Source organism: Mauremys reevesii, linkage group 1, assembly GCF_016161935.1.
Source record: "Mauremys reevesii isolate NIE-2019 linkage group 1, ASM1616193v1, whole genome shotgun sequence".
In the NCBI taxonomy this organism is placed as follows: domain Eukaryota; kingdom Metazoa; phylum Chordata; order Testudines; family Geoemydidae; genus Mauremys; species Mauremys reevesii.
The window spans coordinates 151,601,499-151,616,954 of NC_052623.1; the positions used below are offsets into that span (position 1 = coordinate 151,601,499).

Below are 15,456 nucleotides of genomic sequence, written 5' to 3' on the forward strand. Positions count from 1 at the left end.
TGGTGGCCATTCGGCGGTGGGTCCCTCACTCCCTCTGAGAGCGAAGGACCAGCCGCCGAATGGCCGCTGAAGACTGAAGTGGAGGCGGTAGAGCTGCAGATCGTGATCACAGCTTTTTTTCCTCCTCCCATCTCTTCTCTTTTTGCTGCTTGGGGCAGCAAAAACCCTGGAGCCGGCCTTGCCTGTGACAAAACCATTGGTGCTAACTGGCAAAAGGTTCAGCATCCTTTACAAGCAACTCTTGGCTCAGACCTGCCAAACTCACTGAACCTACCATGCCACTTTTATGGTCTTTATCTATGAAGTTATTAATCCTTGTGAGATATGTATACGGGTAATATTTAAGGAATAATGTAACTACGTTGAAATGTATGTCCTTGGAGTGAAAGTGAGTCACCAGGGAATAGCATGTCCCAGTGATGGCCCATTCAAATGGGAGGGTTATGTTATGTATTGCAGCATTGTTCCCCGTTTGCACCAACCCAGGAAAGTCAATGGAAAATCAAAGACTATCTATACACATCAAAAGCATCTGGAAGTGAAAAGTGAATGATAGGACAGCAAGGGGATCGCCTGGCTGTGAATAAAGACAAAAGACTGATTCAGTATATTACAGGTTGGAGATCCATTCACTGAGGTACCTTAATGAGAGCGGGTGCTTCATGAACACAGAATCTGGGACTTCAGTAGGTATCCATTGATCAGGAGCTGGACACCACTGGGGGCACTTTGAAGAGACTGGGGGTGGGTGCCTCTTTGTCAACCTACAGGGTAAAGGCAGGGCTGGTATAGCCAGATGGATGCTTGAGTGGCTGAAAGGCTGGTGGTGGTATTAGGGAGCTAACACCCAGCTGGCACAGGCAAGACTCCCTAGTGCTGCAGGCAGGTGGCAACAAGATGACTCTCAGCCCTGGGTTTCCCAAGAAGCATCACATGACCATGTTCTATTAAGTCTGTGTGCAGCTGTGGGCCAGGGATTGTATGCAGCTCCAGGGGGGAGCATCATCACGGCTCCCCCAGGGATCAAGAAGAGTGGGCGGTGATAAAGGTGAATTACTTAGGTTGTAAACAGACGCCAGAGAAGTACCATTCCCTAGAGTGATTTGCATGTATTGGCTCCATCTGGGTTTTCCAGAGACCAATAGACAAAAAAAGAGGGTGGAGAGGTTAATATTAAAAAGTTTGGGTTTAAACTGTCTCAGGGCCTTCCTTTTTGATCTAGCAAATGGACAGGGCCCCAACCTTGCAGGAGGATTGGAAAGACTTTGGCCTACTAGGGCCCCATAAGACTAATGGTGACCTCTGGCAAGCTTTTAGCATGTGTATGGGAACTTTTATTATTTTTACAGGTTTTTGCTATAACACTTAAGAATAAATGTGCTTGCTTCAAAAGGAGCTGTGCGGCATCTTGTAACTGCTGGCAATACACTGTTCATAGCCCTCAGAGAGAAAGCAAAGCACAGGTGCTGGCCTTTAGACAGACAACCTGCTGGGGATATCACAGAGTAAGGCAGGGGGCTGTGCAACCTTAAAACCACCCACTAAGAAACTAATGTGATGACTGGAGACCAGAGATGTGACTGGACACTCCTGGAGTCACCACAAGAGGGTGTGGGAGGAGAGACACAGATGCAGTTACCCTGAAACTGTGACAAGGAGTAGAACCCAGGTCTCCTGACTCCCAATCCAGTTCTCTATTCACTAGGCAACAATGCTGCCCCACATAGGATGCTGTCTCCCTAGGATACATAGATAGATTTGAATTATGAAAAGGAACAGAGAGGTAGACTTATAAAAAGCAGAAATTGACTGCACTCTTCATTGTATCCAACTCACAAACTGAAGATATGTAACATTGGTATTCCGCCCAACACTCCATTTGCTTATACCTCATCTAAATGAAAATGCAATTAATTCACTCAGCTACAAGTTGGCACTACACAGAATATAGTGCCAAGTTAAACTTACTTCACTGATCAAGCTAATGCAATATAAAATCTTACAGCAAATAATGTGTCCAATATAAGCCAAATTCTTTTCCGTTTACCAGCCAAATGGTCCTTCTCAGCATTACTGGTTTTTGTTTTGTTTTTATAGCTAAAGTCTGGATAAATTAATTGATAACATTGCAGATAAGGAAATTGCTTTTTCATCCTAGCATTTGGGAATAAAAGAGAGAGCAGACAAGCGTGGGGGAAATTTGACATTTACTTCTACTAGCTCAGATAAATGAGCCTAGTTTGTAAGAAATATTCATCTTTTAATAAAGACTTTTCCCCCCAAAAATCATGTAACAAAATTAGCACAAATCTACCATCATACGGTAAAATGTATATGGAAGATCTGAAGAACCCACAGTGCAATTTCAAATTCTGTAATTAAATCACAGAAACCACCCAGACTAATTCACTGGTTCCACACACCTCTTAGATTAAACCATTTGGGAAAATTCTAATGTTTTCATCTGTGGAAACATATGGGGAGAAAATAGACAAGAATATTATGTTACAAGCACCTTATAACTGAAAAGTTCTGCTTTATTGTTAGTTTGTCTATTGGGGTAGGGGAGTCAACTGAAAATAACAGAAGAAAAAAAAATAGGTGTTGGAAATAGCTGAAAAGTTTACCACAAAGGCTATGAGACAAAAGAAACTATAGAGACTATGCACAGGATATTATCTGCAGCTGACACCGAGCTGGGAGTTGTTGTAAACACTCTGGAGGACAGGATTAGAATTAAAGATGACCCTGACAAATTGAGAATTGGTCTGAAATCAACAAGATGATATTCAATAAAGACAAGGGGAAAATACTATACTTGCGCAGGAAAAATGAAATGCACAGCTACAATATGGGGAATAACTAGGTAAATGGTAGTACTGCTGAAAAGGATCTAGGGATTATAGTGAACCAGAAACTGAATATGAGTCAATCATGTGATGCAATTGCAAAAAAGGCTAATATCATTCTAGAGTGTATGTAAGACATGGGAGATAGTTGTCCTTCACTACTCAGCACTGGAAAGGCCTCAGCTGGGTTTAAATGTGAAGCAAGGGAGATTTAGATTAGATATTAGGAAAAATGTTCTAACTATAAGGTAGTTAAGCTCTGGAATAGGCTTCCAAGGGAGGTTGTGGAATCCACATCCATTGTTTTTAAGAACAGGTTAGGCAAAGACCTGTCAGGCATGGTCTAAGTTTACTTGGTTCTGTCTCTATACAGGGGTCTGAACTAGATGACCTCTTATGGTCCCTTACAGCCCTACATTTCTATGATTCTATCAATGCAAGAAGTCTAGATTTAGATACTCTTTTGGGTCTCCTACTTTATAAGGGATGGAGAAAAGGATAAGCTCTACTGCCAAGTTGGGTTGAACATGAAATATCATTGCTGTTGGACCATTCTAGAAAGTGAATTGCTTGCTTAAGTCTTATTTCTGTTTTTACAGTTGCATAAATGTAAAAAGGAGGGATACTTGATGGTAATGGATTCAAGCTAGTCTTTAAGTCCTTTGTGACATGTAGCAAAGGAGAACCCATCTTCATTTGTCAGGGAACATGTATCATAGGGAAGAATAAAAGACTGAAATCAGTAGTTTATTTCTGAATTTGCATTCTGTCTGGTAAACTTAATGCAACTCCCCTGCCCAACCCACATAATGCCATAAGCAATTCCTCTTTATAGTTTCAATTCTGAAAGTCTAAAAAGGGGCCAAGTACTTAATTTGATTTATTTGACTGGACATTTTGAATGCAGGTATAATCAAGTAATTCTGCTACTGTAGTTAGTCTGTAAAATGCTTCCTTGTACAATAAAATAAAGTGTGTATCTTCCTCATTTGGCTTCCACGTGTCAGCTTCTGGCATACCACATCCATTTACAGTAGGTCACCAAGCCTACCTTTCAGAGAGACATCTGTACATAAGTAGCTTTAATAGTGTATTTTATTTAGTTAGTTTTATTCTTCTATGCATTCTTTTGCTGTTAATTTACATCTGGAATCTACAGTATTTCAAATTCATGAACACTGAGATATAGGCTTGCAGTTCCCACTGTCAGTATAACGCGAGGGAGGGAAAACAAATAGAAGCAAGAAATGTTTGAAATATCAAAATTCTCTCTCTCCCTGGAACCTCTCTCAGGTTTAGTGTTGAATATTTTTGCTCGCACTCACCAGAGCTATACTTCATAATGGGCCGTTTTTACTCTCAGCAAATGAAGAACTTGTGGCTCACCAATTACAGAATGTATTTTATTCATTCTTTTACTATTGTTTAACTTTTAAATTATAGTTAATTTTATTTATTTATTCTGAAATATATTTCAGAAAACAACTTAAAATCATCATATTAAGGCTGCAAACACGTCATGTTAATTACCTCTATGAGAAATCAAAGACAAAAACTGACTATCGATAGCATGTATGGAAAAAATATTTCATTGGTAGCAGGGGAAATGAACTACACATTTTTCCATCTCTAAAGTTCAAATAGATAAATGTTAAGACATCAATCAATATCAAGTTAAGAAAGTACAAATCATTTAATGCATTCTGTGATACAGCCAACTATCTATTAGTATGGTAATTTCCTTATTAGATTATGGGTTGATTTCTGATAGAAGAAAACAGAATATTTGACTCAGAGCTTTTCTACAATTTATGAATGATATGCATTACTCTCATTATGAACCAGTACAATAACTTGGGCTGGTCCTTGACAAGAGCTATATCATGTTCCCCATTCCAGCATCACTTTTAACCAAGTCACCTGAAAATCTTCAACTGTATTTTAAATAATAAATGATATGCAGAGTATACCAGAATCTCAAGAAAAAATGTCAAAAATATTGCCAAAGATGCATAAGAAAGTTGAACAAGGTCAGCAGGAATTTGATCCTCAGAACAGAATATCCAGAACCAAAACATGCCTGTGTTTTAAAGCTTTGCATTGCAAAAGTATTTGAGAATTGCCTAAAATTTGGCAGAACAAATCTAGCAAAAAAAAATGTATCTAGTTTCTTTCACACAAAAAATCAGAGCAACAGGACAAGGGGAAAATATGAACAGCACTGTGACAAGGTATCACTTTTATAATTTGTTTTTTTATAATTGTATTTCTTATGGGAACGGAAATTTCATTTGACAGTAGGAGAAAGTTTGTCAAGCTTTAAATATCCCAAAGAAGAACAGTTCAGCATGTGGGCCATTTGCACTCAAGTTGAGTGTTTAAACATCACTCAGTCTTATCTGATTTATTTGATCCCTTGTTCTATGCAGAGTTGTTGTAGCCATTCAGGTCCCAATATATTAGCGAGACAAGGTGGGGGAGGTCATATCTTTCATTGGACCAATAAAAGATATGACCTCACCCACCTTCTCTCTCTTATTTGATCCCTGGCAGTTGGGCTTTAGGTCTTATCTTGACAGTTGCTGATTTCCTTCTGGTGATGGACAAAGAGAGGTGGTCCATTATCATTCATTTAGAATTGTCAAGCAGACATTTAGAAGGTTTGTTGATCCCATTGTGGATCCGACCAGTGACTGAGATAATGCTGAGTGACTGTGTTTGAGCTGGGTGAATAATGGATTTTTCAATTTGCTGGCAATTCCATACAAAAACTTAGAGGCAATAAAGAGGAAGGACACAGTAAGAAAGACAGATATTAGAGGAGAAATTGAGGAGTGCAATGTGAAAGATTGCAAGAGGAAAGGGGAGGGAAAGCCTTTAAATTACACAAAGCTTTACAGATTTAGGCCCCTGTCCCAGAAAGGGATCCACATTGATGTTAAATGCCCATCCATGAAGATCCATTTGTCGGATCAAGGCCTTTACTGTGTATTCCTTTATTGTATTTCATTTCTATATTTTTACATACTGGAAGTTCTGGTACTATGGATGTTATTAAATTGAAAAAAGTTACAACTGTATCTCAGAATTCAGTACTGTCAAGTGTAAAGCTGTATGAGGTTAGTGTATGGAATTAAACTCCTGCATCCAGCAATGGTACTAAAGTTCATTGGACATTAGTTACTAAAGCACACATACACACCTGAAGGCAAAACTAAACTACATTGTTTTGGTTAATCCAAGTTCTTGTAAAATCCCAAAGATTCTGGTCCATTACAGCTTGTTTTAAGGAATCTCTCTACTTTTTCCTGCATAGCTCAGCTTTTGGCTAGCAATAACAACACTCTAGTTAGCTTTTTGCAATGCCGTTTTCCGTATAAGTCACCTTTATTTCATGGTTCATCTATTGTATGCTTGGCCTTGGAAATATTATAACAAAATAATGTTATAACTCTAATCCTGCTTACCTTACTGTCATTTAAGAGGACATCTCTGAGGGACACATTGCCATAGAGTAAACAGGAGAGTATTTGGATCACAGCCTCAAAGCAAGGACAACTCTTCTCTTAATTCACTGAAAAGCCAGTGAGTTTGCACTAACGCTCGGTACCCTGGTGTGTCTTGTGTATGTGAGTGCTAAAGGAGCATGGAGTGAAGGTCTGTGAGAAGCAATCTCTGTCAAGAAAGATTACCCTCTGCCACCAAATTTATTTAAAGTACTGTGGAAATTCCTGCTACGACAAGATTCCAAAACACTAGAGGGCTTCTAGCCATCACTCTCTTAATAATAATGTGTCCTAAGTAAATTCAGTGCAAGTCTTAAATAACATTCAAAATCAAGTTTTGTTTTCTGAGCTAGTTATTGTACTTACTATCTGCTAGGAAAAGTCCAATTCTGTATACAAGAAAATTCACATCAGTGGGAGCACAAGAACTTGAGAAGAAATATTTTATCTCATTTGTAAAATAGCACTAATGACCTCAAGGTCAGAAATTTCCTGACAGTTAATGAATGGTGAGGTTGAGGGCCTGAGGTAAAGCTACAGTTCTCAATTCCTCTTGGAAGTCATTAAATACCAGGAAATGCCCTTCTCCTTGGCTATTATTGCTTAATTATACAGCTCAAATTATTTTAATTCAAAACTTACTGAAGCTTGTCAGTCACAGACTGGTAAAAATAATCCAGCATTCAAATGCTGCAATTTACTTAAAATAAAAGGTACTGCAAAAGTAACCCTACTCCTTGGCAAAAGAACAAAAATCTATGACACTACAGGTATGATATGTCGGGTCCAATTTTGAAACATGGATGTTTTTAACAGACTAGCCACATCTCACATTTGGACTTTCAAACAGAGCTAGTCAGGAATTTTTGTACAAAACAGTGTTTTCATTGGAAAATGATGTTTTGTCGAACATTAAACGTATTAAGTTTGATAAACTTTTGATGAACTAAAGGCAGCGTGCTGATAGATCCCTGTCTACTTTCCTGCCAGTTCATCTGGAACACTTCTGGGGACACTGGAGCTTCCAGGGTCCATGGCTCTGGGACATTCCTGTCATACAGACTGCCTTAGGTCTGAGAAACAGGGTCTTCCTGGCTCTGCAGTACTGGGGCAGCCCCACCATGCAGACTGGAGGCGGCTCCAGACTCCTGGGCCAGCTGTCTTCCAGGGATATCTGACTCCTGCAGCCTGGGCCATCAGTTGCCAAGAGTTGGGCAGCCTGAGGAACCAGCTAACCCAGAAGTCTGGAAGTCCTAGGATTCCCAACCCATGACAGGGCTACCCCAAAGCCACAAACCCTGGAAGCTGCTGACTGAAATTGACATGATTCTTGTCAACTTCACTACTGTTCATCACTGATTAGAAGTGGTGAAATTGAGAAGAATCATGTCAATTTCAGTCAGCATCTTCCAGCATACCAGGGAGTATATTTTGTTTCAGAAAGACCACAAGTCAATGTTTCTGAGACAAAAATTTTACAGAATTTCTGGTTCACAAATTTTTTTTAAATTTTCCATAAACTAGAAATTCAAAACTTTTGGCAGCTCCATATTCAAATAAGACTGCCAAAGGTATATTTATATACACAAATACTAATCTAAAAACAAAATGTAGATATTGGACATCCTATTTAAAGTTATGTTTGAAAACTGTGTTCTCACATCTTTTAATAAATATATAGCCAAGGGTTTTTTTCCCCCTAAATGAAGCTTTTCCAAAGAAAAATGATTGCCCCTCATGAAGGACCTTCTGCAGTGGTGAGCTGGAGCCGGTTCCCACAAGTGCTCAAGAACCAGTTGCTAAAATTAGACCTCTGTGGAGAACTGGTTGTTAAAGGGCCAGGGGGTGGGCAAAGAACTCCGGTCCATGGGCCAGACTTTCCTGTTGCTCCCAGGATTCCCAGGTGGGTAGGCTGAGGCTCCCTGGACCCCTCCCTCGCTTCCCCCCAGCTGCAGCGTGGCCAGCCCCCGGCATCAGCTGGGCAGCTCAGCTGAGCTCAGGAGTCGTCCTGCTGCCGCTTTTTGAGTGGCCCGGCAAGGTGTGGGGGGGCTGCTGCAAGCTCCAGGGCTGGCAAGAGGGGAGGGGAGGGGAGGGGAGGAGGCAAGTGGGGCCCAGGCCCTGCAGGGCCCCCTGGCCCCATGAGTATGTTTCCCCCTGCCCTGGCCCTTTCCCCTGTCCTCCGCCTCCCCTTAAATCAGAACTTTTTATAGGGAACCGGTTGTTAAGATTTTGGTAGCTCATCACTGCCTCCCATCATCTATCACAACTCTTCTCCATCTTTGTCTCTCCCCTTTTGGCCCTTTCCAACCTCTGTTCACTTTTACCAGTCCTTTCCACCCCACTGGCTTGGTCCTTTGACCATTTATCCTCCACACTACTTCCTCTGTTAGCCTCCTCTTTAATGTCTTCATTCCTTTTTGGCTGCAAATCTACCCTGCAAATCTCAAGGTATAAATTCACTATCAGCTTCCAAATCCTTTATCGTTGAATTACTTATAGCAGGATTAAGAAAGGACTAATTGCAAATTATTTATACGTGCAAGTTTTACATCTCAGTTACCTCTCAGCAAGTACAGACTGCTTACCTGCCTTGCTCTGCAGCTGCATATTTTCTGTTCCCCAAAGGCAGTCTCATTAGTGAAGCTGTCTATGTGGCTTCCCTTACAAAAAAGGGACCGTCAACCTAGTTCTTAGAACTTTGTCAAAGATATTTTTTGAATCCCTCTCAAGTTTCTTTGTTTAATCTCTGTCAAAACCTGCCTTCTTGTTGTATCACTTTAGTTCACTGAATATCTGAACAAGGACCATTTTCCATCATATAACTTACCCTTTATTTTTTCCAAGCATACTTTTTCTCAGACCAGTTCTAATTTTGTACACAGGCATAACTCTACTTTCCACCTCATTCAGAATAATATTGGCTTAATTTTGCCAAAAACATCCTATGTAAACCTTCAGAGCCATAAGATATTGTCTTTACAGGACTCAACTGTAGAGAGACTTCAATTTTTAGAACTCAGGGAGGTGAGGTAAGCAGCCAGAGGACAGTGCTGTAGTGACGGATGTGGGCACGAGTCCAAAAAGCAGGAAGTCCAATATTGCTGTCTGTGGCCAATATGAGAAGGCTGGTTGCCGACATGGTGGGGGCCACTCAACTCTAGGGGCTTCTAAAGACCAGAGGCCACAGAGACTTCTTGGCTGTTCCTGGAACACATGTTTGGAGGAGAGGAAGGTCGGAAAACCACTGAGGCTGGGTGACATAGTATGACTGTTGTCCAGTCTGTTCAGGCTGAGAGGAAAGACAGATAGACTCTGCACTCACCAGTGTTTGTTGCTAGTGATTGACTTCTGTGATGGTAGTGAGTGGAGGGGCTTCTGAGGAAGATAATTGATAATGGGAATGGGGTGCAGGTCTTGCATAATCTGCTCCTCAAGCAGGAGAGTGACGTTCCATATTCTGAGGTAAAGTACTTTGGGTGCAAACTTTCTTCTTTCTGGCCAATACAGAAGTTTATCATTTCTGATCATATTTTGCCCCTTTTGGCAGCTGACACATGCAACAGTCACCCTGTAGTAGCTTTACAATAGAATTAGAGAAAGATGTTTCAAAGTATTTGGAAAGTGTTCTTATTGCATTTGCAGCTGTTTTGAGTTCCAAGTAATTCACATTCATGCTTTGACTAGATATCTTACTGGACCATTTCTCCCCAATCAGAACTCCACCAAACACCCCAAATAAAGACACTAGCACCTGAGGTAATTTACATTAGATGCAGTTTCAGCAGAGTGCTGCGGAAGATTCTTCTTGGATAGTCACTATCTTAATGAAAGACATCTCGTCTTTGAGTCTCTTAGTGTGAAACAGGCTCAGGAGCTTGTAATTATAGTTCTATAAAGATGAAAGACTGCAGAAGTCTGAGAGGAATGATTGCCTGTGTATCCACACAGAAAACCATCATCTCTTGGAGATGAAGACCTTGCCAGCCAGTCACCTGGGAAGGTCTTTGAAATTGGTAGATCGAGTGAAGGAAACTCTTGAGTTTTCCTAGGGGTAAACTACAAAGCGAGATATCTTATTCTGAAATTAACCAGATGGGAATTTAAGAAAGTAGTATGGGAAAAGAGAAGTTGGATTAACATTGATGTGCCTATCACAGACTCTTCAACAGAACTGGCTTTGATCAAAAGCTCATCATGGTAGCAATAAATCTAGAGACTATCTTCTTCATTCTGAAAATTATGATCACAATCAGTTTGGAAAAGATTTGGAGAGCCAGTGAGAGTCCAGAAGTAACCTTTATTGCTTACAAGAAAAAAAAAATTGAACTGGCTTAAACTGGTGGGATTATGAAAGTATCTCACCTTCATACATATACAGCATCAATTTTCACTGTGGGCTGTTTCCTGGATTAGGAAAGTAAAGTTCTTCATCTTAAACCTTGACACATCGATTCAAAGATGAGAAGTTAACAGCTAACTGGAAACTTGGTCATTTTCTTTATCACTAAGAGTACCTGCCAAAGGAGTGTTGTTCTCTAATAATGGCTAAACAGGTGGCAAGTTGTAATCATTACTACTAACTGGTTAAGAAATGCACTGATCAGCATGGTGGGTGCATCCTGTTTGTCTCATCCACCTGTTATGTCTTAACTATTATACTGTAAGCTCTTTTGGGGTATAGGGACAAGCAATTAGCAATGTTTGTACAGTTCCTACTACAATAGAATCCAAATAAAGTAATTATCATCATGCTGAACATATAGAAGATATAAATCCCAGATTTGTAACTTTTGATCTTTTCTGAGGACTGGAACAAGGATTGAATGATGCAAATAGGTCCTTCTGTTACTCTGAGATATTTTTCTGAATTATTTAACTTCCATTGTATTGTTCTAAAGGTTAAAAAATATCTAATGGTGGCTATGATTATGAAAAGTCAAGCTAAACCATCAGTTTCTATCCTGCTATAGTATTAGTTTAATATTTCAGTAGAAGAAATTAACTGTGTCAATATTAAACACTTTAACTGTTGTATTAATCATTACAGTAGCATGATTGATGTTTCCATACATCTTTGCTGAAGAGGTAATTTGTAAAGGATTTTCTTCATGGGCTCCATAAATGACGTCATGGTTTAGCAAAGTATCTGACACCATAACAGAAGACTCAAACAGGGCGTTGAATTAAAAATGCTATTTTCAAACATATTTTAGACAGAATGGCTGGCTCCCCCACTACAGAACTCAAATTGCTATGCTGGGCCAAATAGATGCAGTTTTCTTTTCCAAAATAAATTCACAGCAATCATACCACATTATACATTTTATTACAATCTACATGACACTACAGTTCTTACACTTTTTGAACTATGTAATAATGAGAAATCTGAAAATACCTAGTAAAAGGATTCCTAACCCTTTTTTCCTCACTGCACTGAGTTGCGCTGAATGCATTCAAGGGGGTGTGTGGTCTCTGATCTTGACTTTAGAGGGAATCTGTTTGTGGGATATTTAAAACTATGATATATCTACAGTATTTTATTATCTAAGTTAAATCAGATCATATAAAGAACATTCACAGTGAATATTTTCCCTGTCCTCTCCCCTCAACTACTTGAGCTCACTGAAAATCATTATGCAACATTTTCTTTAATGAACACAGAAAAAAAATCAAAGATATCTGCTTTTCTAGAAACAAACTACCTTAAAAAACATTGACTGTCAAGTGTCAAGTGCGTCTATTACCTCTTACATTTAAATTGGAGTTGGCTTTTTAAATCAATTCTTTTTAACATTTCTAAAACCAAGTACAACAGAAAAGAAAGACGACAATTTCTAACAGCATGTCAGTATTTGAACGTTGCTTAACATTTAAAAAATAGCATGACATATTTTTGCCAGTCAGATTGAAGTGTTCAGCAAAAAGGCACCACTTGAAAGAACCTAACAAAATTGAAAAAGGTAGATCACTGAGATAGGAAAAAGCAAAGTACATACACAATTTCACAGCAAGCACAGGCAGATTAGAATAATTTTCACAACAAACAGTAATGTTGACAGACCTGTGGAGGGAACTGCCTCCCTTTTTGGTCAGGGGACATGACATAAGCAGCTTGTGTGTACGCATAGCTTTTGAAGCGAGGTTTAGGAGGAGGAGAAGGGGTGTGCACGCGACCTTGTGCTACACTGACTGTGATCTAAGAAGGAGAAATTAAGGGGAAAAAAGCAGACATACATTGATAAACATGTAGAGTACAGAAGTAAAGTATTGTTTTCAAGAACAAAAGAAGGGAAACAAGAGAGGGCACCAGCAGTTAATGTTAGAGATAGCGCTAGCATGCAGCAGTCAAATTTACGGAGAAAGTAGGGAGGTGTTTTCATTTAGTCTGACATCCCATCACGAAAGTCAGAAAGACTCCTGCTTGAGCTGCCAGGCATAATGGCAGTACTAAGTGAAAGATCTTTCTCTATAATCCAGCTAAAGCTGAAAACAAGTAGCCTGGTAGTAAGTCTTGAATAAATGAAGCCAGCATACATCAGGTCAACTACCATGAATGGGACCGAGTCTCCAATAAGCAAGACACAGAGTTAACTCAACCGAGTGAGTAAATTAGGTCTAAGTCTCCAACCACTTCAGCAGAGATTGGCTGAAGATGGATTCAGAAGCAAAACTGAGGTGGCAAGCACAAGAGAAAGTGCCTGTGAGACTTTGGGGCTCTAAACGGGCAAACTGTAAATGAGCACAGCTGAGCTCAAACACGAGTCAGTTTAAATTAAACATCAATGAAAACACATTTAATAAACAGAATAGACAACAGTTATTCCATGTCTTATGTCTATGTTACTTCATATCAACAGCATTTTTATTTCAACGGACCATTGTTTTGATTATTGACATGTTAGAATGGTACAGCATTTCTTTAAAAAAAAAGAGAAACAACCGCAAATGTTATTAAACAAGTATAACACTCTTACCCTTAATTCTGCTCCTTCTCAAAAACCAAAATATTTATGACATGCTTTTGAAGAGAATATATCTGATATTAGGAAGTAGAAATACAAAGCAACAATCTGCTGATTTTTTACTTTAAAACAGCCCAATACTCCATGCAAAGCAATACAAAATACAGTTTATGCAGACATTTCTATTTGATAAATTTCTTCACTGAAGTTACAGATATGCCTGCAGATATTCTCTCTCTCTGGCCCTCTTGAAACATATCTTAAAACTGTCATGTTGTGAGCAGAAACGTGAAAGAACTCACTGTGATAGACAGACAAACAATATCCTGTAATATCCTGGATAAACCTTACTGAATTAAGGGTAGCATTTCTGCAGTTCTGGTATTACAAACTGAAATGTGTGTACACTATTGAGAGATTGTACGAAACTTTTTAGCATGAAGACAAGATAAATGCAATCTCTGGAAGATACAAGGAAATACAAAGGCCTTTTAGGAAGTGAGTCAAGTGTATTTCCTTAGGAAATACTTTGAGGTGAGGAGAATTCAAATTCTCTCCCTCCAAACCCAACCTTTTGAAGATATGCCCTGAAGAGATAGACTGTTTGAACATTAACAAACTGCTTCTGGAAACTCCAGATGAAAGGATAGACTAAACTTGTCATGGGGGTGCTTGTTCTGAGCTAAAGCTGTGAAGAAATTCTAGGTTCACAAGGACTCTCCTATAGTGAGGAGCTGAAGGACTCATACTGCCAGATCCCCCATGCTAGAGTTGGGGTGATCTCTGGTAAGTTTTATTAGCATGTATATAGGTTCATTTATTGTTTTTAATATATTTTCTCTGTAATGCTTTTTACCTTAAAAATAAAGTGGAATTGCTTAGAAAACTCAGTGTAGTAACTTATATCTGTAGCAATCGTGCTGTTATCAGTTTCTGAAGAGAAAGCAAGCAGGTGTGCTTAGGTGGACTGTCTTTGTTGGGAAACATACAGCGAAGGCACAGAACAGTACAGCCTGGAAATACCATGGTCAGAAGGGAGAGAGATGCAGGTCTTTACCCAAGAGAAGCAACAGCATGAGGAGCTGGAAGCCTGTGCATGGGTGCTTTGCTGGACCACTGACTGGAAAAACAAGTGCAGTTGCCATGAAGTGTGACACTCACCTGTTCAGAGAAGCGTTGTTGATGACGTAATTGTATGTGTTCTTCTCTAGTGACCTTTGATTGCCGTGGCAATGTTTCCACTTCCTGGATGGCTTCAATGGTGACTTGCTGGGGTAGAACTTGGAAGAGTGATGTCACGTACATTAAGATTGACTTCTTATCTGGATAGGCAGTTGCAATATCTGGAAAATATATTAACATAGATCATTTCTGTTTCCATACTAGAGAGTATGCAGTTGAAAAAACCCCAATCAATTTCAAAGGAAGTTGACAGACTAATGAGCAGTCGATTGTCCATGTGAGTCCTCTGGAGACTAATTAGAGCATTATATTCAGCTCCAAACTTTCCTGTCAGACTTGCATACCAATGAGAAAGAGACAAGGTTTCATATGGTAATTGTTTTTTCATTCATACAAATTTCTCTTAGGTAATTCTTCTTCAGTGTAACTGAAAGTACTGTGCAGTCTAACTGAGTGACCTTCATTAGGTAGGACAAGGAACAGAAAATCAAGCAAGCTATATTTTCTTTTGGACCATGTTAATACTGCAGCTAACATGGGCAACCTCAGTAGTTTACTAGTTATAGATTATACAACATTTTAATGCTCTTTGGTTCTGTGGAAAAATCACAGGTTTTTCTGATGATTTTGCATTCACCTTTCACATTTACCTAATGTCTGAATTCCCTGACTCCTCAGAAACAGTCACTGTTCTACATAGCCTAAGCTTTATGATGTCCATGAAAGATATTTAACAAAAACAAAGATTATGGATATTAGATGTGATAGTATAAGTCTAGTAATTACATGCCATCTCTTTACTTGGACACTACCAGCATGTATAGATGCTTTTGCAGGAAGACAAAGCAGATCTGATTCTCTGCGCATAGCCATGATACGCCAGCAGGAAAAAAAAGTTGATCTAATCCAACATTCAAGTCAATAACAATTTGTAAAAATGTAAGTAATGTGGTAGCT

At 39.3% G+C, this 15,456-nt stretch overlaps 1 protein-coding gene across 16 annotated transcripts in view; it reads right to left on the reverse strand.

Moving 5' to 3' along the window:
- DMD (dystrophin) overlaps positions 1 to 15,456 on the reverse strand; it is a 2,035,724-nt gene that overhangs the window by 1,343,954 nt on the left and 676,314 nt on the right. For 15 of the 16 annotated variants that reach the window (XM_039486264.1, XM_039486317.1, XM_039486290.1 and 12 more), the window contains one exon: positions 14,479 to 14,660. In XM_039486264.1, coding sequence (XP_039342198.1) covers positions 14,479 to 14,660 — 182 coding nt within the window. Of the gene's footprint in view, positions 1 to 12,416; positions 12,552 to 14,478; positions 14,661 to 15,456 lie in introns of all 16 variants that reach the window. The other variant, XM_039486496.1, reaches the window with a different exon arrangement.